General features: G+C 40.9%; 1 protein-coding gene across 1 annotated transcript in view; it reads right to left on the bottom strand.

Annotated features, from left to right (window-relative positions):
• Positions 1-22,180, bottom strand: part of atp13a3 (ATPase 13A3) — a 124,185-nt gene that overhangs the window by 36,275 nt on the left and 65,730 nt on the right. The window contains 6 exon segments of the mRNA XM_072256954.1: positions 1,740-1,849; positions 12,135-12,177; positions 13,172-13,251; positions 17,974-18,084; positions 20,510-20,676; positions 21,150-21,274. Of these exon segments, the coding sequence (XP_072113055.1) occupies positions 1,740-1,849; positions 12,135-12,177; positions 13,172-13,251; positions 17,974-18,084; positions 20,510-20,676; positions 21,150-21,274 (636 nt within the window).

The following is a 22,180-nucleotide window of genomic DNA, read 5'->3' as shown; positions in this document are numbered from 1 at the left end:
TATGGCATTCCCTGATGACGATATGCAGACTAACACCTCTCTATCAAAACAGCACAAATAAAATGTTTCTTGTTTACAAAGTATTTTGAAAAGTTTCGTAATGAAAGACCAGACAGCAAGTCTCTAAGCATTCACTCTACGGTGACGAAGTGCTTTGAGAAGCTGGTAATAGCTAGAACTAACTCCTGTCTCAGCAAGGAGCTGGACCCACTGCAACTTGCCTATTGCCACAATCAGTCTATGGAGGATGCGATCTCATTGGCTCTTTAAGTGACTTTGGGTCACCTGGACAATACAACTATCTATATCCGGATGCCGTTTACTGACTATGCTCGGTGTTTAACACAATCATTCTTACAGTCCTGATTGAAAAGCTCCAGAACCTAAGCCTCTGTACCTTGGAACCACGACTTCCTAATTGGAAGACCATAGTCTGTGCAGATCAGAAATAACACTTCCACCTCGCTGACAATGAACACTGGTGCTCCTCGGAGATGTGTGTTTAGGCCACTGCTCTACTCTCTCCACACCCATGACTGTGTGGCTAGGCACAGCTGAAATGCCATCTATAAATTTGCTGATGATACAACAGTTTTTGGCAGAATTTTAGATGGTGTTGAGGGGGCACACAGGGGAGAGATATACCATCTAGTTTAGTGGTGCTGCAGTGACAATCTTGTACTCAACATCTGTAAGACCAAAGAACTGATTGTGGACTTCAGGAAGGGCAAGATGAGGGAACACACACCAGTCCTCAGAGAGATCAGAAATGGAGAGAGTAAGCAATTTCAAGTTTCTGAGTGTCAATTACTCCGAGGATCCAACCTGGATCCAACACATCGATGTATCTACAAAGAAGGCACAACATCTGCTATATCTCATTAGGAGTTTGTGGAGATTTGGTATGTCACCAGACACTCGAAAATTTCTACATTTGCGCTATGGAGAGCAGTCTAACTGGTTGCATCACCATTTGGTATTGCGGGGGGGAGGGGGGGGTGCTACACAAGATCTAAGTATCCTGCAGAGAGTTGTAAAATCAGTCAGCTCCATCATGGGCACTAGCCACCGTGGTATCCAGGACATCTTCAAGGAGCGATGCCTCAAAAATTTGGCATACATCATTAAGGATCGCCATCACCCAGATCATGTCTTGTGCTTATTGCTACTATCAGGGAGGAGGTACAGAAGCTCGAAGGCACACACTCATTGATTCACAAACAGCTTCTTCCCTTCTGCCATCCAATTTCTAAATGCACATTGAAACCATGAACACTATGTCATTATGTTTTTGTTTCTATTTTTACACTATTTAATTTAATTATTTAATTTATATACTTCCTATAATTCAGTTTTTTCTAATATTATGTACTGCATAATACTGCATAATATATGCTGCTGCAAAGACAACTAATTTCACAATATATGCAGGTGATATTAAACCTAATTCTGATTCATTTGTTTCCTATATTAAATGTGTCAGCAGATTCATCAATGTTTCGAAGTGCTGTTAATTGAGGAGCGTCTTGTCCAATATGCATTCTTTTTGATGTGCTGTTAGTTGTATTTCAGTTCCAGGATATGAGCATGTTTAGGAAGGTCAGCATTAAATATTCATCTCTGATACTTGGATTCAACTTAATTATTTATTCTGCCAGTAAAATTATTAAGTACAATCACACAATAACATGATTGTGGTCAAAACGAGAATTCACACAATTGTTGTGGAGTTGACTTACTTGATAAGGTGTGGAACGCACTCGATGTTGGTTATTTTTGAAGTGAATGGTGAAGCTACAGAGGCTTCATGCTTTGATAGCGAGATTCCTGCATGAGCTGTCTTTAAAGCCTAGAAATATAAAATATTTTAACTTATGCAAAGTAGATCATGCTTTTAGTAATTCCATTCTTTTTTACAACTACAAGCCTACAAATAAGCTACAATAAACAGTGGAATCACATTATCAGAAGCATTTCTTTCCATTTACAGCTACCTATATGGAACATTAACACTGTTTCTCTCACCACAAATACTGTTGGGTATTTCCAAGAATTTCCATCTCTATATATCAATGTCTTAGAAGCTGAAGATGTGACCAAACCAGAACAAGAGGTTCCCACTACTCTGTTACTTCACAAAAACTCAATACCAGGCTATGTTTGTATTAAATATATTTGAATTAAACATATTTGAAAATACAGTAGGTCTGAAATGTATTGGAGGTCAGGCATAGCCATATCCTGGCCAATTCCAGAGCTAAGACTGCCTGCAGTTGAGCTCTGGATGGAAAATAGATGGATGAAGAGGAGGTGGTCTGCAATATCTTTTTGGAGCTAAAAGCAACTCTCCTGTGTTTTGTTACAACACAGAAGGTGGCCATTCAAGTACTGTAAATGCCAGCTCTCAGATAATGGTGTAGGATCTTGTAAATAAAAGATGCAAGAATTATTCTAAGTGCTTAACAAAGCCATAGTCCTTTACTTCCATTACAAACAAATCAAAAGCAGTTATCTTACACTGACATCATTACATCAGACGCTGTCTCCTAAAGTGAACTCAATGACAGTGTTCATGAATTATGTAGAACAGATTCTATTATGAACAATATGTGTCATCTGTCACCCATTACATGACCCTACACAGGCTCACAGCCCAGAATTCACCAAAACTGGCAGTTTGGATCTGTCCGGAGCTCATACAAGCTGTCCGGCTAGGGTCCTCTGTGTCTTGATTGGAGTAACAGTGGGTGCCTCTGACTCATCCAGGGGGCTGCTGACATGCATATGGTCATGTTGTGATGCAGGGGAATGGTAGTAGGACCATCCTGGTGGGCCGGTTTAAGGTGACCTACAGAAATACATCCAGGTTTACCTTTCCTATCTACAACAAAAGGCTTTTTGTCCTATTCCAAAACATAGAAGGGGCCATCGTAAAGGGGCTTAAAGGGGTGTTGATGTGCATCATGGCAGACAGAAATGAACAAGGTAGTGCCGAGATCAGTTGTAACCCAAGACTGCTGTATGCTTTTGTGGAAGGTAGGAATAGGTGTAAAAGAATTGAGTTTACTGAAGAGGGTGGAATGTTGCCAAGACACCTATCAGGCAGTTGTAGTGTCAGGAATAAAATCATCTGGCATCATAGCGGCTGTCCATACACCAATTTAGCTGCAGAGGACTGCTGATCCTCTTTTGGAGCCTTTCTGAACCCCAGCAGGACCCTGGGGATTGTGCCAACACTCATCTGTTAGGGAGGCCCTCAAAACAGCCTTTAAGGAACAGTGAAACTGCTTTCACAGGCCACTGGACTGTGGGTGATACACTGCAGTGTGATGTAATTCAACGCTGAGGTTCTGGGCCATTACAGCCCAGAGGTCTGACGTGCATTGGGACTGCGGTTGGAAGAACTATCAGATGGTGAGCCAAACCGAATGACCCAGGTGTTAAAGAATGCCCATTCCAAGTCCACAGCCTTCACTGATGCTTGTGGGACAACTTCTGACCACCTGGTGGTACAGTCCAGAACAGGGGTCGCCAACCTTTTTTGCACCGCAGGCTGGTTTAATATTGACAATATTCTTGCGGACCAGCCAACCGGGGGGGTGGGGGTTCAAGTAGGGTTAAACTCACCTCAGTATGTCTTTTACAGTTAGGGTTGCCAACTTCCTCACTCCCAAATAAGGGACAAAAGTAGCAGTCAAATCCCGGGACACTTTACCTCAGGAAAGACTACCAAGACCATGAAGCCTTGCGTGGGCACCTGTGTGCACATGAATTACGTGCGCGTGTGATGTGTGCATGCGTTATGTGCGCATACACGTACGTGCCGATTTTTTCCTCACAAATCAGCTTTGCCTTCATCTTCCGGACTATACTCTGCATACATTATTTCTACTTTATATAGGCTGTGTATTTATCATATCATTCCTGCTTTTACTATATGTTAGTGTTATTTATTTTCGGTTTTATGTGTTATTTGGTAGGTTATTTTTTGGGTCTGGGAACGCTCAAAAATTTTTCCCATATAAATTAATGGTAATTGCTTCTTCGCTTCACGCCATTTCGGCACGAAAGGTTTCACAGGAACGCTCTACCTTAGCAGGGGAAATACGGGACAGACCAATTTAGCCCAATATGCTGGATGTCCCGGCTAATACGGGACAGTTGGCAACCCTATGTTTAAGTTCAGCAATGCGTGACAGGGAATGAGGAAAGGTGCAGCTGACTCATATCGTTTCCTCACGGCCTGGTAGCACGCGCTTTGCAGCCCGGTACCAGTCCGCAGCCCAGTGGTTGGGGACCACTGGATGCTAAGGAGATGCATGAAATTGCCGGTGGGGGGGGCGAGGGTAGTGGTTGAGAGGACCAAACAGATCCACATTGATGTGGTTAAAGCAATCAGTTTTTGTGAAGCCTTCCTGCCCAGATGCAAGAGAATATGAAAGGAATTAGAAACAGTACGCCTCCAGTTTGCAGGCACCATGAGGCAAGGGTGACTGGTTGAGACATTGCACAGGAGAGGAACTCCTGCATCCTCAAACTTGACGTCAACCAACTGCAAGCCCATTACTGCTGTCCTGTAACCCTGGACCTCTGAGTTGGTAGCTTGGATAGCTGCCATGTGTTTGGTATTGACGGTGGGCCATGGGAGGCAATAAGCCACAGCATTATTGTTCCCTTTGATATACTGTATGTCAGTCATTATTGTTCCCTTTGATGTACTGTATGTCAGTCATTATTGTTCTCTTTGATGTACTGTATGTCAGTCATTATTGTATGTCAGTCATGAATTCTGAAATGTAAGCCAGGTGGTGTTGCTGTATGCAGACCAAGGGTCTGGTGCTTTAGCCATCGCATGCTCAAGGGGTTTGTGGCCAACAAATGCTGTGAAATGCTAACCCTCCAGTAGAAAATGGCGAATAGCCAGATAGAGACCAAAAACCTCTTGGTCAAAGGTGCTGTACTTCTGGGGGAGGTGGGGCTTGGAGTTGCCGGCTGAAGAAGGTGAGCAGCTGCCACCTGCCTCCAACCAACAGTTCATGCACAGCACCCACAGCATATTCTGAGGCGTCAGTAGTGATGACTATAGGTGTGTCAGGTTCAAAAGAGCTTATAGTGTCATGTACGCTGACCACTTGAGCATGCCATTAGGGGCACTGCCTTTAAGGGCACTACGCAAGGGGAGCATAAGTTCAGCAGCTTGTGGAATGAAACGGTGATAGAAATTCACCATACCTACAAAAGCTTGCAGGGCTTTGGTAGACCAGGGCAGTGGAAATGACATCAACTTTTGACAGCAGGGCTGTCGCACCTTCTGCAGAGGGGTGGTGGCCAAGAAAGTCATTAGTGGAACTGGCATTTAGCAGGGTTAATAATCAGCCCGTGTTGGCTTAAGCGCTTGAAAAGTGTGCAGAGATGCGATAAATGTTCGGGTTTGGATGCACCGGCGACAAAAATGTCGTCCAGGTAAACAAAAAGAAAATCTAAGTCATTTTATACAGAGTCCATCAGTTGCTGGAAAGTCTGTTTTGCATCTTTCAGCCCAAATGGTATGTGCAGATACTCAAATAGGCCAGACAGTGTTTTAGCAGCAGTTCTGGGAATGTCCTTAGCACAGCCACGCACTGATGGTAGTCGCTGACTAAGTGCACTTTAGAAAATATTATCTTTTCTGCTAAATGACGAAAAGACTTGAATATGTGGGATTGGTGGTAGCCTCACTAAGTTGATGCTCAGCTTACATGGATGGCGATGGCCATCGGGCTCAGGGACCACGTGGAGGGGTGAAGCCCAGGGGTTTCAACCTGTGAGCAATCCCGAGCATTTCCACGTTAGCAAACTCAGCTTTCGCACTGGCCAGCTTTTCTGAGTCCAGTCCACACCGCAAGTATGTACTAGTGAGCCAGTTGTGCAAATGAGGTGCTTGACCCCATCCCTTTTGACTGTAGTGGAAAATGTGGGCTTGGTGAGGTTTGGGAATTCGCCCAGCGGGTGAGTGAATTCACAGGTGCTAGACAGAGTTGTCATGGGGAACTTATTGGAAGTACAGGGTAACAACCCAAAGTCCTTTGCAACCACATGATCCACAAACACTCCTTTGGCACACAGGAAATCTGTGCAGAGCAGAGGTCTCGCAACTTTAGCCCCATATGCAGCGACGTCCGCTGAAACAGAGCGTAATGTGCCGTGTTCCTGAAGTCTTGACTTTGCTGCTACTGGTGGCCTCCGCTCTCTGCCTTATAATCAATGGGTAATGCTGGCAACACACTCATTTGAGCACCCATGTCACACAGGAAGCGTCGCCCTGAAAGGGTGTCCGTAATGAAAAATAGACGACCCTGGCAGCTGGAACCCACGGTGTTCACAGACTTCCGATATCCTGATGCACTGGTAGTCGGCACTTCTTGGCAGTTGTGCCCAAGTGAGCATGGTAAAACACAGACCATAGACCCGACGTTTTATGGTTTGCAGCCATGGGTGAGAGTTTACTGGACGCTCTGCTGACAGGTCTTGTTGAGACAAGGAAAGAAAGAGAAACAGTGCACCCCTGCCTGGCTGTGTGTGGACCATCAGCCATTTTATCAAGCTCCCTACAGTCCTTTATGGATGTTGTAATGGCTACTTGAACAAACCAACATCACTTAGAGTCTAAGCACGGGGCAGTGGGGATGGGTGGGGGGATCCTATAAGACGCAAATTCATTTAATCCAAAAACAAGGTTCCAAAGTTGAAGAACACGTTTGATATTTTATTAAGAAGTGAGCAAAGCATACAATCTTGAAATGATAAAAACTAATGAAACTGAAGTTAGTGATATTGAGAAATAAACAGTCTTAGTGTATTAAACGTACGTAAGCTTTCTTCAATGTAATTAAGTGAATTTAAGTAGAATAAGTGTAATTAAGCAATTTTAAATGTAATTAAGTAGTCAACAAAAAAGATATAACCTCGGTTCATTCCCTAGCTGTACTGAACTTCAAAGATAAAGATAACTAAACTTTTCACTTCTCCCACACTCCACCCATGTGATAATGACGCATAATAAACATAATAAATGCACAACATAAAGTACAATACAGATAGAGAACTGATACATTACTCTTACGTCCCAGCTCCTTAATTATTATACTATAATAATTACAACTACATACTACCAAAAAACAGGAGACATGAAATCTAAACATTCATACAAATATCCTCTTTCTTCTTCCAGACAAGTCATGCAACACTCATCTAGGCTAGAGGTTACCAGCACTTAGCGCAATACAAAGTGATCTCTACCACCATTCTCCAACAAGACAGAATCATGAAGCTCCTAGAGCTGTGACTTCTCAAATCTCTGCCTCCTGCAGAAGACAGAGCTTAGTTAGAGACTTATCCAGACAGCCAGTCTTGGTCTTGATGCACACCTGTTGCACAAATTCCTTTCTGCCCGGAAAAACTTGAATGATTCTTCCCATGATCCAGAGGTTCAATATGCTCTGTCATCAAATATAAGCACAATTTCTCCTGGGAGGAAATTTCATCTTATACTTAACCATTTTGATGTTCCTGTAGCTGGGCAAATCCTTGACCCACCAAGACAAGTTTGACATGTATGGGGCTTGCTTCCACGTATGATGAGCATAAAGATCTTCCTTTTGGAACTCTCCTGGTTGTAAGGACAATGAGGTCTTCAGAGCAACAGGTAGTCAGGTGTTAACGCTTCCAAATCATTGGGATCAGATGATGCTTTGGTATTTGGACAACCATTGATAATAATCTCTACTTCACAAAGAACTGTGTGAAGAACCTCTTGGTCTTGATTCTGCTCCTTCATGGTAGAATTGAGAGCCTTCCTTACTGACCTGATCAACCACTCATGCTCCTCCATGATGTGAGCCATCTGCGGGGGGTGGGGGGTAATGTTAAAAATATACTTAATTTCTTTCTGAAGTAGAACATCATCAATCTGTGAATGATTACACTTCTCAATGGCTTCTCTCAACTCATGTTCAACTTCAAAGTTTGTAACAATATCAGAGTGCAGTTCACAAATCTATCCTCGTCTTGCTATAAAGTGTCAAAGTGCATTGACAAAAGAATCTGTGTCCAGAGTAGATGCCAGTTCAATATGAAGAGCTCATATAGCTAGACAGGGAAATATGACCCTGTACCTCTTCACTATACACCTGCTGCTTTTCACCCCAATAAGTTCAAAGTAGTCTACTCCTACACATGTGAACAGAGGTTCACCTAGACAGACCTTGTCCAAAGGTAGATCCGCTATGCACTGAGATCCGGAAGCTGTGTGCAACCATCAACAAACAACACCCTTAGACAGGATTCCCCTTAGAGCTGTACTAGCACTAGGAATCCAATATTTTTGGCATAACCTGGATAACATGAGGTCATAGCCACTATATCCCACTTTTTCCTGTGTATGCCTCAGAATGAGATCTGAGACATGATGATCATTCACTAGTATAACAGGACGTTTAGACTCTTCAGGTATGGCTGCCCTGCTAAGCCGTGCACCAACTCTCACAGCATCATCTGCAAATAATGAATAGAGCTTGAAAATGTGATTTTTACTTTTCACACTTTCTCTCCTTTGCAAACTTGAGAATTCATCTGTAAATCTCTTTCTTTGACAAAAACCAACAATCTCCATATCAGCCTTTCTGAGCTCCTCCACTGAGAGACAATCTTGGCTAATCTGACCTTTGGTCTTCTCCACCTCTCTCCCCAAGTCAGACTGAGAGCAAACAGTATTCAGTTGCTTCCTCTTTCTACTGAGAAATAAGAGCAGGTTCTTAAATCTAAGAATCCAGGCCACTGTCTTCGTCAAATGGGTCCAAGATGAGAAGTGATGAATTATACGTGTTAACATATCCAACTCCTCTTCAATCTGCATGACATTCACTGTAGCAATCCCCTTGGCTTCTGGATCATCTAGCAGAAGTTGTCGAGAACAATCTGGATTCACAGGCTATTTGTTTTCAGGCTGAAGAAGATGCTATACTTATTCCTCAAAAAAGCCTTCATCTTCAACCTTCTAGAGGCCACATCTGCTGGGTTGTCTGAACTGTTTACATACCTCCATTGAGATGCCTGTGAGACCTTAAGAATTTCTGAAACTCTATTAGTGACAAAGATTCTGAACCTGGAAATTTCATGCTTGATATACTTCAGCACAGAAGTACTATCAGTCCAAAAAAACCTGAACCCTGAAGCTGCATATGCAACATCCTTCTCCATAATGTGTCCACATGACTTGCCACCATAGCAGCAATGAGCTCCGTATGAGGAATGGAAACCAACTTCAATGGAGCTATGTTAGATCTTCCCATGATAAAAGCACCATGCACCTGTGAGCATATGTCATGCAACAATTGGTAGGTCACCGCTCCGTAGCCATCTTCACTTGCATCTGTAAAATAGTGTGACTGTGCAACAGTAACTTCTCCAGAATCCAAGGGTTTCAAACATCTTGAAGTCTTCCAATTGGCAAAGTTCTTCCAACCAACTTGTCCACTCATGAGCAACTGATGTTGGTATAGCATCATCCCAGCCAAGTCCTTTCTTACAAAGGGCTTGAAGGATCTTCTCAGCAGAAAACACCTCCAGATTCAAAATTCCTGAGGGATCATAGATGGAAATAACTGTGGAGAGGACCCCTTTCCAGTATAAGTGGTCTACCTTGGATCGTGATCTTAAACTTGCAGGTATCAGACTGAATACACCACTGTACACACAGTACTCTCCCCACCAAAGAAATATCTTGATACAGACCTAAATTCTTAAGGTCTTTCAATCTTTGTTCTTCTGGTATTACAGATACCACACTACGTATGTTGCTTATTCATTTCATGAGATGAAACCACCTTTAGAACAAAGGAATTCAAGGTCATGATAGAGAGATGCCACTTCTTCCTCAGAGGACACTGATATCAGGCAGTCATCAACAAAGAAGGAATGCAAAAGCTTATCTACCATCTCATTACTGAACTGTTCTTCATTGTCTACTGCACATTTCCAAAGAGTGAACTTGGCACGACTCAGTGATAAAGTTGCACCAAAGAGATGTACCACCATTCTAAAGTCCATCATATCTTGCCTGAGGTGATCATCAGCCCATCAAAGAAACCTGAGTAGGTCTGCATCTTTTGATGTTAATTTAACTTGATGAAACGTTGATTCAATATCTGCCCTAAACACCACTGGTTCTTTTCTGAATCTGGTTAAGACCCCAATCAATGAACTGGTAAGATCTGATCCCTGTGACAACTAAGCATTAAGTGATATTCCATGAAAAACCATTCCACTGTCAAATACAACACAAAGTTTTCCTTTTCTGTGGTGATAAACATCATGATGTGGAATATACCCGACTTTCCCATCACCACATTCCAGATACCCTGCTGGCACTCTTTTTACATAACCTTTGAAGATGACATCTTTCATGAAAGCTGCGTAGTCCGTGTGAAGTGTCACATCAGTCTCAAACCTCTTCTTTGACTCAGAGCACACCGCTCAGCAATTGTCCTATTATTAGACACATTAACATCCTTCTTTCTCAAAGGTAAACTAATCTGGTAGCGGCCATCCACCCGTTTTGCAGAATTTGCCACCAGCTCCATGAATTTGTGGTTTTCTCTTGACAAACCAGGTTGTTCCTCTTGACTGCATTTGGGGAAATCTGTCTTGAATTTCTTCTGCCAAAGCTCATCCAAGTTCAAAATTGAAATCCTGTTAACTGTCAGCTCTGATTGAGCATAGTCTCTTCCATCACCATGGTCTCCATTTAACAGTCTATTAACAGTCCAACCCTACATTGTTCTGATTGCATAGGGTCCTTTATTAAAACTGAATCACTGGCAACGGCTCTAATGCCTTAGGCACATTTGTCCCTATCAGCAGTTCAATTTCTGAATCAAGCTCTGGCAAATGAATATGCTCCATTCCTGAAGATCCCCCAGAGAAGGAATATTCCATTTCTGGTCAGACACACTTTTTTATGTATAGATGTCAGGCAGTTCACAGTAGTTTTCACTATCTAAGCCAGCCACTTCCAATCCTGAAATGATGTGGCTACTCGCAACCTTCTCCTAACCTAGTTTTAATTTACCAAGAGATATTAACAGGGTGTGTAAAGGAATTATCACAATTTCACTTCATTTATAGTAGTAAGAGCAAGAAGACCTAAGTATTGGAAATAAATGTAGATAGTGAAATTAATGAAACTTCTGTTCTATGTTATAGTTCAAGGTTAGTTGTCACTCAACCATACATGAACACCTATGAATATAGCCAAACGAAACAGCCTTATTCCAGGGCCATGGAGCAAAACACAGCACCAACAGTCACACAGATCACACATAAGACAGCAAGCACATATAAGATATCAGTAAAAATACAGTCACAAAAAAAAGTATAGTCCAAGACCCTGAATACATGAATGTTGCAGCAATTTGCAGTCAAACTCAATTTGAACACTGGGGGGCAGCACTGACTCCAGATTGGACAATGTGCCAAACCACCTCCGGTGGAGTGCACCAGCTCCAATGGGTGGAGCTCCTGGTTGGCTGTAAGCAGGTGACACTGTGGCTTAAGGCCTAGTCCGCACTACGACCGAGGCCCCGCAACACCCCCACTGTCCGCCAATAAACCAGTGATCGGACTTCCAGCATTCCACATTAACAATGTTCAACAAGGTCTTGCCATCACAAGAAAAGCAACCATCTGCACCTCCACCAATGACCAACTCACTGCTGGGGTAGACCTGCAGTACTTTAAGTTCTTAATGTCCAGCAGGGTCTTGCGATTGTAAAAAGTACATCTAGTAAAGGCAATAGCACCTTTGGTTGATCCTGTAGAAGCCACTACAACCGAGCATGCCCCAACTTACTGGAAGGAGTGTAAAAATAGTATTATAACATATCAAATACTTATTTTACAGATTTATTATTTGCATAATTTCATACCGTTTTCTTATTAACTCCAAAAAAGGACCATTAAAGTTTAGTACTTAAATTTAAGACGAATATCTTGATTTCAACATGATAAGATTATCTATTAGCTCCATTTGTATCAATGAAAAATATTTTACTTATGTAAGTGAAATGGAATTTGCTAAGAATTTCAGCCAAACTTACCCCACAGTCATTTGCACCATCTCCACACATTCCTACATAATAACTGGAAAACAAAACATCAGTCATGTCAAAGATAAAGAAAGGTTAGCTGTATTTGTATCATCAAAACAGTGAAATATGTCATTTGCGCCAAATCAAATCAACAAGCACTTCCACCATCAGCATCATAATTCACGGCAGAATGATCCTTTTCTAGATATAAATTAAACAGGATGCACTTGGATACTAAACTTTTGAAATTTACAATTTTGTATATGTACATTGATTCTATAATGTATAAATTTAAGTACTGATGGCCATTTTCAACAATGTGAATGATACACATTGACCTATGATGGTTGCATCTCCTTTGTCTGGAAATAAAATACAAAAGGAAATTCTGAATTCACTCAGGTTATTGCAAACACATCCAAGAAACAAGTATGATGCTATTCCATTCTACCTTACTCAAAATGGAGCTGAAATTGTAATATACTTCCATGTATTCAGTAACGAACTCAATCTTTTGCAATTACTTAAGCATTTGTTAAATACAAACAGGGTGAATAGTAGATTAATTCTGAATCAATAAGCAAATATACAATATTATTTCATATCTGAAACTTATGTGATGCAGATTTTTTCTTTCATATGATTGTATAGTTTACTGTAAAGTAAAACTGAAAACAAAAATCAAAATAATTATTTGGTTGAATTGTTATTAAGATCTTATTTTTATAAGATCTACAAAAGAAAATGAGTCATAATTAGCCAATATTTTTGAATTATGTGGATAGTCTACACCCAAATAATAGATGAATAAACTTAATTACAGGCAAGAAGCAAACAAATGCTTTAAATTCCTGTATCCTCCACCTTGATGCACTGATGTTGACTTAAAGGATGAATAGTATTTTACAATATTATTTTCCTATAATGAATCCATGTGGCATGCTCTTACAATGCATTACCAACAAAAAACCTTACGCTTAAAATCATGATGGGATGACCTATATTTTTATTCAGTCTCTTCGATAAAAGAAACATATAAAACTTACTCCAGTTTTTGAAGCTCATCTATTAAAATTGCTTTCTGGTTGGGAGACATTCTGGCAAAAACTGTAGAGTTTATAAGCAACTGAGAAAAAAAAACAAATGTTTACTTAGTACTTGGTAACATGGCACAAGGACACAATTTAAGATAACTGAGTAAGATGTGATCATGTAGTGACAAGCCATTTAACCTATTATATTTTGCCAATCCAGATGTCAATGTATATTAAATATCTTCCTCTTGTTTATCATGCATATCCCTACATTCCATTCATATTTATATGTCTGTCTAAAAGCCTATTCAACTCTACCAATCTGCCTGATTCCACAAATAGCCTCAGAAGCCTATTCTAGTCACTCTCTGCCCCTCATGACACCTTTAAAGTTCTCCACTCTAACCTTAAAAGCATGTCCTCTGATTGATGATATTTCTACCCCAGGGAAAAATAGTGGGGGGTTACCATATTTATGCTTCTCATTAACTTTAAAAACCCCAGTCAGGTCTTCCTTCCATCTCCAATGCAATAGAGTGAGGAACTCAAATTTGTCCAACCTTTCCTTAGGGTTCATACCCTCTTTTCCAGGCAGCAGCCCTGTAAGCCCCTTTGGCACCCTCCTCACTGTCTCCAGACCCTTCCTGAAATGTGCAACCAGAAATGCACACAATGCTCCATGTCTGGTCTGACTGAAGTTTTATATAGCAACAGCATGATTTCCTAGCTCTTACATGCCTCACTTGCTTTTTTCAATATTCTGGGATATGTGCTTTGTGGGTCCAGAATTGACTTGCCCACAGAAGGCAAAGAGTGGTTGTAGACGGGTCATATTCTGCATGCAGGTCAGTGACCAGAGGATCTGTTCTGGGACCCCTTCTCTTCATGATCTTTATAAATGACCTGGATGAGGAAGTGGAGGGATGGATTAGTAAATTTGCTGATGACACAAAGGTTGGGGGTTTTGTGGAGAGTGTGGAGGGCTGTCAGAGGTTACAGCAGGACATCGCTAGGGTGCAAAACAGGGCTGAGAAGTGGCAGATGGAGTTCAACCCAGGTAAGTGTGAGGTAGGTCATTTTGGTAGGTCAAATATGGTGGCAGAATATAGCATTAATGGTAAGACTCTTGGCAACGTGGAGGATCAGAGGGATCTTGGGGTCCATGTCCACAGGACACTCAAAGCTGCTGTGCAGGTTGACTGTTTGGTTAAGAAGGCATATAGCGCATTGGCCTTCATCAATCGTGGGACTGAGTTCAAGAGCTGAGAGATAATGTTACAGCTGCATAGGACCCTACTTGGAGTACTGTGCTCAGTTCTGGTCGCTTCACTACAGGAAGGATGTGCAAGCCATAGAAAGGGTGCAGAGGAGATTTACAAGGACGTTGCCTGGATTGGGGAGCATGCCTTATGAGAACAGGTTAAGTGAACTTGGCTTTTTCTCCTTGGAGCAACAAAGGATCAGAGGTGACCTGATAGAGGTGTACAAGATGATGAGAGGCATTGATCATGTGGATAGTCAGAGGCTTTTTCCCAGGACTGAAGTGGCTAACAAGAGAGGGCACAGTTTTAAGGTGCTTGGAAGTAGGTACAGAGGGGATGTCAGGGGTAAGTTTTTTTACGCAGAGAGTGGTGAGTGCGTTTAATCGGCTGCCGGCGACTGTGGAGGAGGCAGATACGATAGGGTCTTCTAAGAGACTCCTGGATAGGTACATGGAGCTTAGAAAAATAGAAGGCTATGGGTAACCCGAGGTAATTTCTAAAGTAAGTACATGTTCGGCACAGCATTGTGGGCTGAAGGGCCTGTATTGTGCTGTATGTTTTCTATGTGTCATCAGGCCTGGGGGACTTTTCACTTTAACGCTTTTCAGAAGACTCAGCACTACCTTCTTCTTAATCTCAAAACGTCCCAGCATATTAGCATTCTCCTCTCTGCCTTCACTATCCTCCAAATCCTTCTCATTGGTAAATACCGACACAAAGTACTCATTCAGTGCCTCATTCACTTGCTTCGACTCCAAGTACAAATTTCCTCCTTTGTCCATGTGGGCATACCTTCTCCTTAGGTATCCACTTTTTTCTTTAATGTAAGTACAAAATGCCTTGGCAATCTCCTTGATCTTGCTCGCCAAGGACAGGTCATGGCTCCTTCTGGCTTTCCTAATCACCTGCTTGATCACTTTCCTGCTGCCTTCACAGTCTACAACAATCCTGGCTGATTTTAGCTTCCTAAACCTTGCATATGCTTGCTTTTTCCTTTTTGACTAAAATGAGGACCTCTTAGGTCATCTGAGATTCCCTTACCTTACCATCCTTATCTTTACTCCTTAGTAGAACACGCCAATCCTGAACTAGGATCAGCCAGTCTTTAAACAACTGTGGTCGCGATTGACAACAGTTGCTTCCAATCAATGGCATTTAGCTCCCGAATTATCCTTCATATTTTGCCCTCCTCCAATTTAGTGCCTTGCTGCAAGATCTGATTTTATTCTTACTATCTGAAAACATAATGAGTTTTGGTCACTGTTTCATAAAATGTTCACCCACCATCTGATTCGTCACAAGGTCTGGCTTATTTCCGAGAATCAGGTCCAGTATGTTTTCTTCTCTAGTTGGACTCTCCCTGTACTGTTTCAAGATCTCCTCTTGGATACACTAGAAAAATCCTGCCCCACCTAAGCCTAAAATATTAAGGAAGCTCCAATCAATACTGGGGAAGTTAAAATCCTCCCACGATGATTCCTGCACCTTTCAACAATATGTCTACATATCCATACCTCCATCTCTTAATGGCTATTGGGGGATGCTATAGTATAATTCCATTAATGTAATTCCACCTTTTCAAAAAAATTTTGGAGCTCCACCCAAATTGCCTGTGTCCTCTCTGGGTACTGCTGTGACATTCTCCCATATCAGTAATGCAACCTTTGCACAAATTTTACCGTCTTCTCTTTCACATCTAAAACAATGAAAACCAGCAAGAATGAGTTGCCAGTTTTGTCCCTTATGCAACAAGGTCTCTGCAATGGCAACAACATCATAGTTCTATGTACTCATTCAGGCTAAGTTCATCCTCCTTACCCACAATCCTCTTAGCATTAAAATAAACACATTTCAGCCCATCAGTCCCACCATGTTTATTTGCTGCCCCTTGCGTCCTTCCCTTCAGTCTTACTGTCGTTCCATCTTTCTTAATCTCAATCTAACCACCTGTCGGCCTGCTCTTGTAGTTCCCATCCCTCTATCACTCTATCTAAACCCCCTAGAGTGGCATAAGCAAACCTCCCAGGGAGGATACATTGATTCCCCTCTAGTTCAGATCAAACTGTGTTGTCTGTACAGGTCCAACCTGCCCTGGAAGAGATCCCAATGATCTATGAATCTGAAGCCTGTTCTCCTGTACGGGCTCCTTAGCCGTTTACTGAAACTGCTCTACGTATCCATTTCACACTTCACTAGCACATGGCATGGGCAGTAATCCTAAAATTATAACCCTGGAAATCCTGCTTTTTAATTTTCTACCTAGCTTCCTAAAATCCCTTTGCAGGACTTCATATCTTTTCCTCCTAAGTGATTGGTACCTATACACAGTAAATGATAGGGCACTGAGGAGTGTGGAGGAACAAAGAGATCTGGGAGTTCAAATACATAATTCCCTGAAGGTGGCATTACAGGTAGACAGGGTTGTAAAGAAGGCTTTTGGCATCCTGGCATTCATAAATCAAAGTATTGAGTATAGGAGTTGGATGTTATGGGGAGGTTGTATAAGACATTGGTGAGGCCAAATTTGGAATATTGTGTACAGTTCTGGTCACCTAACTATAGGACGGATATCAGTAAGATTGAAAGAGTGCAGAGAAGATTTACTAGGATGTTGCTAGGTCTTCAGGAGTTGAGTTACAGGGAAAGATTGAACAGGTTAGGACTTTATTCCTTGGAGTGTAGAAGAATGAGGGAATATTTGATAGAGGTTTACAAAATTATGAGGGGTATAGACAGAGTAAATGTGAATAGGCTCTTTCCACTTAGATTAGGAGAGATAAATACGAGAGAACATGGCTTTAGGGTGAAAGGGGAAAGGTTTAGGGGGAACATCAGGGGGAATTTCTTCACTCAGAGAGTGGTGGGACTGTGGAACGAGCTGCCATCTGACATGGTAAATGCGGGCTCACTCTTAAGTTTTAAGAATAAATTGGATAGATACATGGATGGGAGAGGTCTGGAGAATTATGGACTGGATGCAGGTCAATGGGACTAGCGGAATAAAATTTTGACACAGACTATAAGGGCCGAATGGCCTGTTTTCTGTGCTGTAGTGTTCTATGGTTCTATATGGTCCATGACCTCTGGCTGTTCACAGTCCCCTCTAAGAATATCCTGTATCTGCTGTGAAATGTACTTAAACTTGGCACCAGGGAAGCAACACATCATTCTGGAGTTTTGATTGTGATCACAGAAATGCCTATCTGTGCCCCTTACCGTTGAGGCCCCTGTTAAATTCACTCCACCTGATTTCATCTTTCCCTTTCCTGCCTCAGTGCACTGACCCGACTACCGATGCTGACCTCTGAAGGGTTACTTCCCCTCCCAATAGTATCCACAGGTTTTACCCGTTAGTGAGAAGAATGGTCACAGGAAATTCCAGCTCTGAATGCCTATCTACTTTGTTTATCTTGGTAGCCACCCATCTGTTTATAGACTTCACCCAGGATGAGACTATCAGACTAAAACACTCCCATATGATATCCCAGGATCCTGGATAATCCTGAGTATATCTGGGATTTTGAGGATTAATCTGAATGTTAGATGACTTACCTTTGGTAGTAAATGATAGAAGTGTTGAATTAGAATGTCAAATGATTTTCCAGTCATAGCAAAGTGAAAGTCTTTATTCTTATCACAGTCATCCATAAGAATTTTACTTTCCTAAACATACAAATATAAAGTTTGTAATACTTTAAACTAAAAGTAGAGAGCCAGAATTATTATGTATTTATTACAAAATCTAAAAGCAAAATTAATATAAGAAACATCAAAGCACGTGTAGTCTAAAACTATATTTTGAACAAATAACATAATGTAGCAATGAATTAATTTTATTTTTATATACCTTAATATGAAGTAATTTATGTGATAAACTATGAACTTTTATCAGTCATCCACTATTTAAAAATCATCACTATATTTCAATCTGTACTGGACAATAGACAACAAAACACCAACAAAAAATATCTGATTATTTGGAAATCCTGATGGTTCAGGTAAAATTTTCCTCATCTCTGTGAAACTCACCTGGGCTCCAGTACCAACTCTCCCCGAAACTTAACAGGGGCATAGTTAAATTCACCAAGGCCTTTGTTCTTAGAAGCTATTGAAAATTGTCAGGTTCCCCAAAAAAGTATTAAAATATTGCATAACATCTTAAAAAACACTGTATTCGTATTGAATACCATCTAATTGACTGGAAAATCCACCACTCCAGCACTACCAAAGTCACACGTGCACTGGATTATCAGTGTTTTACTGTACAAACAGAGGAATAAACACACATACAACTGGTTATAGAACATTGAGCGTAGAACAGTACAATACAGGGACAGGCCCTTTTGCCCACAATGTTGTGCCGAACCAATTAAATTAGTAATCAAATGACCAACTAAAGTAATCCTTCTTTTTTCCTCACTTTCATGAGCATACTTAAATTTATAGCCTCTACCACCACCCCAAGCAGCATATTCCAGTCACCCAGCACTCCCTGTAAAAAACTTACCCCTCACATCTCCTTTGAAATTACCCCCTCTCATCTTAAATGTTTTCCCTCTGGTATTAGCTATCTTAACTCTGGGTAAAATATAATTGTCTGCCAACCTTATCTATGCCTCTCCTTACCTTCTACACTTCTATCAGATCTCTCCTTAGCCTCCGCTGCTCCAGAGAAAGCAACCCATGTTTGTCCGAACTCTCGTTATAACACATGGTCTCTAATCCAGGCAGCATCCTAGCAAACCTCTTCTGCATCCTTTAGAAAAACTCAGTCAAGTTGGTAAGACACAACTTGCCCCAAACAAAAGCATGCTGGCTCTCTCTAATTAGGCCATGGTTTTCCAAATGCTCTTAAAACCTATCCCTAAGAATTCTCCCCAGTAACTCCCTAACACTGATGTGAGACCCAACCGTCTATAGTTTCCAGGACTATCCCTGGTTCCCTTCTTGAATAATAGAACAACATCAGCTACTCGCCAGTCCTCCAGGACCTTGCTTCTAGCTAGAGCAGACATGAAGATATTGGTCAAGCCCCAGCAATCTCATCCGTTGACTCTCTCAATAACCCGCAGTGCATCCCATCTCGTCCTGGGGACTTATTTAGCTTAACTCTCTTTAAGAGACCCAACACTACCTCTTCCTTTACCTCAAAATGCTCTAGAATATTAATAAGCTCAGCACTGATCTCCCTTCCATCCACATCATTCTCCTTGGTAAATACTGATGTAAAGTACTCATTAAGGATCTTGCCCACATCCTCAGCATCCAAACACATGTTTTCCCTTTATTCCTGAGTGATTCTACCCTCTCCCTAGTTCTCTTGGTGTATCAATAGAGTGCCTTGGAATTCTCTTTAATGTTATTTGCTATATATTCTTCCTGGCCCCTCCTGGCTTTCGTAATTGCCTTTTGAGCTGTTTTCTGGCTTTATAATTCTCAAGGGCTTTGTTTGATTTTAGCTTCTTAAGCATTACATACTTTTCCTTTTTCTTTTTGACTAAATTCATCACCTTGCTCAACATCTAATGTTCTTCTACCTTACCATTGGTGTCTTTCTTTCTGACTGGAACAAACTTTTCCTGTGCTTTATGCAGTTATTTTTTTTAAACATCCTCCACATGTCAGATGTAGGCTTGCCCAAAAACAGCTGGCCCAATTAACTCCCCCTAGTTCCAGCCTAATGCTGTTGTAATTTGCTTCATTCCCATTTAATATTATCCCGTAAGGTCCATATTTATCTTTATCTATAACTATCTTACAACTTACAGAGTTGTGGTCACTGTTCCCTAAGTGCTCACCCACTTAAAGTTTGGTCACCTGACCAGGCTCATTACCCAACACCAGATCCAGTGTAGCCCCTCCTCTGGCTGGACTATCTACATATTGATTTAAGAAACCCCCCCTCCAGTTCGATTAGTGTGGTTCTGTTCAAACTAATATTAAATTTTGCTCAGATTTCCTGCTCACAACTTGTAATGTTATCCTGAGATAAAAGGAACATTGCAATTCACTGATAACTAATAATTTTCTGATATCCATTAAGTACAACACTATTGTGAATGCTAGCATTAGATACTCGAGTACTTACTCCAGTATAAATCTGAATATTATTCCTGCCATTTTCCATTATTTTCCAGGTGATGACTGCTGCTCCAGATATCTTCACCTTTGAGGCTTCAACTAAAATAATCTTGTGAGTTAATGGGATCATCCCAGAATTTTTGGCCACTGTGACAGCTGTCTGCAGGTTGTCACCTGTAAGAAATGATTCCACTTTAAAAACAGTTTCAAATAATCTCTTTGCTTAATGAGAAAAGTTCTCCATCAGGCATCAATAGATCTTTCTCTAAATAATTTAAATGGCATTACTTATCTTTACAAAAGGAAAGTGAAGGGCATGGTAAAGTTCGGAGAGAATGATTATGTACTGTATATTTGAAATGTTCAGATCAACATAAGTAGCAACTTACACAAGAGAACTGAATGTAAATCTGTACAGTCCTAGACCACGGTCTTCCCTGATATCCACACTATCATTAAATAGTATATGTGAATCGCAATCATAGGAATCTTTCTTTTTATCATCTCAAATTTAACATAATGCTGCTTCTACTCATGGCTAAGTTTTGACTAACTAGCACAAAAACTGAACTTGAGATTTTTCCAATCTATATAACTCAGCTCTTTATTGGTAGCTACCAACAGACTTCCATAAATTTCGTAAGTACCTGTGATCATAACTGTTCGTATCCTGGCTTTGGATAATTCAGATAGTACAGGAGCTGTCTGTGGCTTCAGTTTGTTTTCTAATATCAGCAGCCCAAGGAATACCAAGTCAGATTCTACATCTTCCCTTCAATAAATTAAGCAAAATAAAATTCTTAATATGCATCTAATACACATTTTATGTTACACCTTTATTAAATGTTCTACCATTATTCTGGTTATAATTCAACAAAAAGGTAGATATTGTATACAAATAAACATGTATCTACATGTACGAATGTGTTTAAGCAATGCAAGTAATTTTTCGTAAAGGCTGGTATTCTTGATTCTTCTCACAAGGTATTTGCACAGAAATAAAGGTCAGCTGTCTTGTCACACATGGGACTTCTGAACTTTGCCTTGTGCATATAGAAAGATCCCTTCTAAACATAAACATCCCTTTGAATCAGGTCTAAAATTTACTTCTTTTATAATTTTTATATGAATAACTGTGAATGAAGTTGTCTTGAAATAAGTTTCAGTCTTGATTGAATGAGAGCCCAACCACATATCAAATAAATAAAACCACCAATCAACCAAAATTATGAATGGAAGAAAAATATCACGTTCTTTCTGCATAAATTATATACTCTTGACCACTTTATTTGGTACCTCCTGTACCTAATAAAGTGGCCACTAAGTGTACATTCATGATCTTCTGCTGCTGCAGCCCATCCACTTTAGGTTTGACCTGTTGTGTGTTCAGAGATGCTCTCCTGCACAGCTTGTAACATGTGGTTACTTGAATTAGACTCGACTTCATGACAGCATGAACTAGTCTGGCCATTCTTCTTTTACCTCTCTCTTCTTGCCCAAAGAACAGTCTCTCGCTGGTTGTTTCTTCTTTTTTTTTTGCACCATTTTCTGTAAAGTCTATTATGCTGTTATGCATGAAAGTGCCAGGAGATTAGCAGTTTCTGAGATACTCAAACCACCCTCCCTGGCACCAACAATCATTCCATGGTCAAAGTCATTTAGATCACATTTCTTTTCC

This window comes from Mobula birostris, chromosome 4 (assembly GCF_030028105.1).
Source record: "Mobula birostris isolate sMobBir1 chromosome 4, sMobBir1.hap1, whole genome shotgun sequence".
Classification (NCBI taxonomy): domain Eukaryota; kingdom Metazoa; phylum Chordata; class Chondrichthyes; order Myliobatiformes; family Myliobatidae; genus Mobula; species Mobula birostris.
This window is presented reverse-complemented; position numbering and strand designations above follow the sequence as displayed.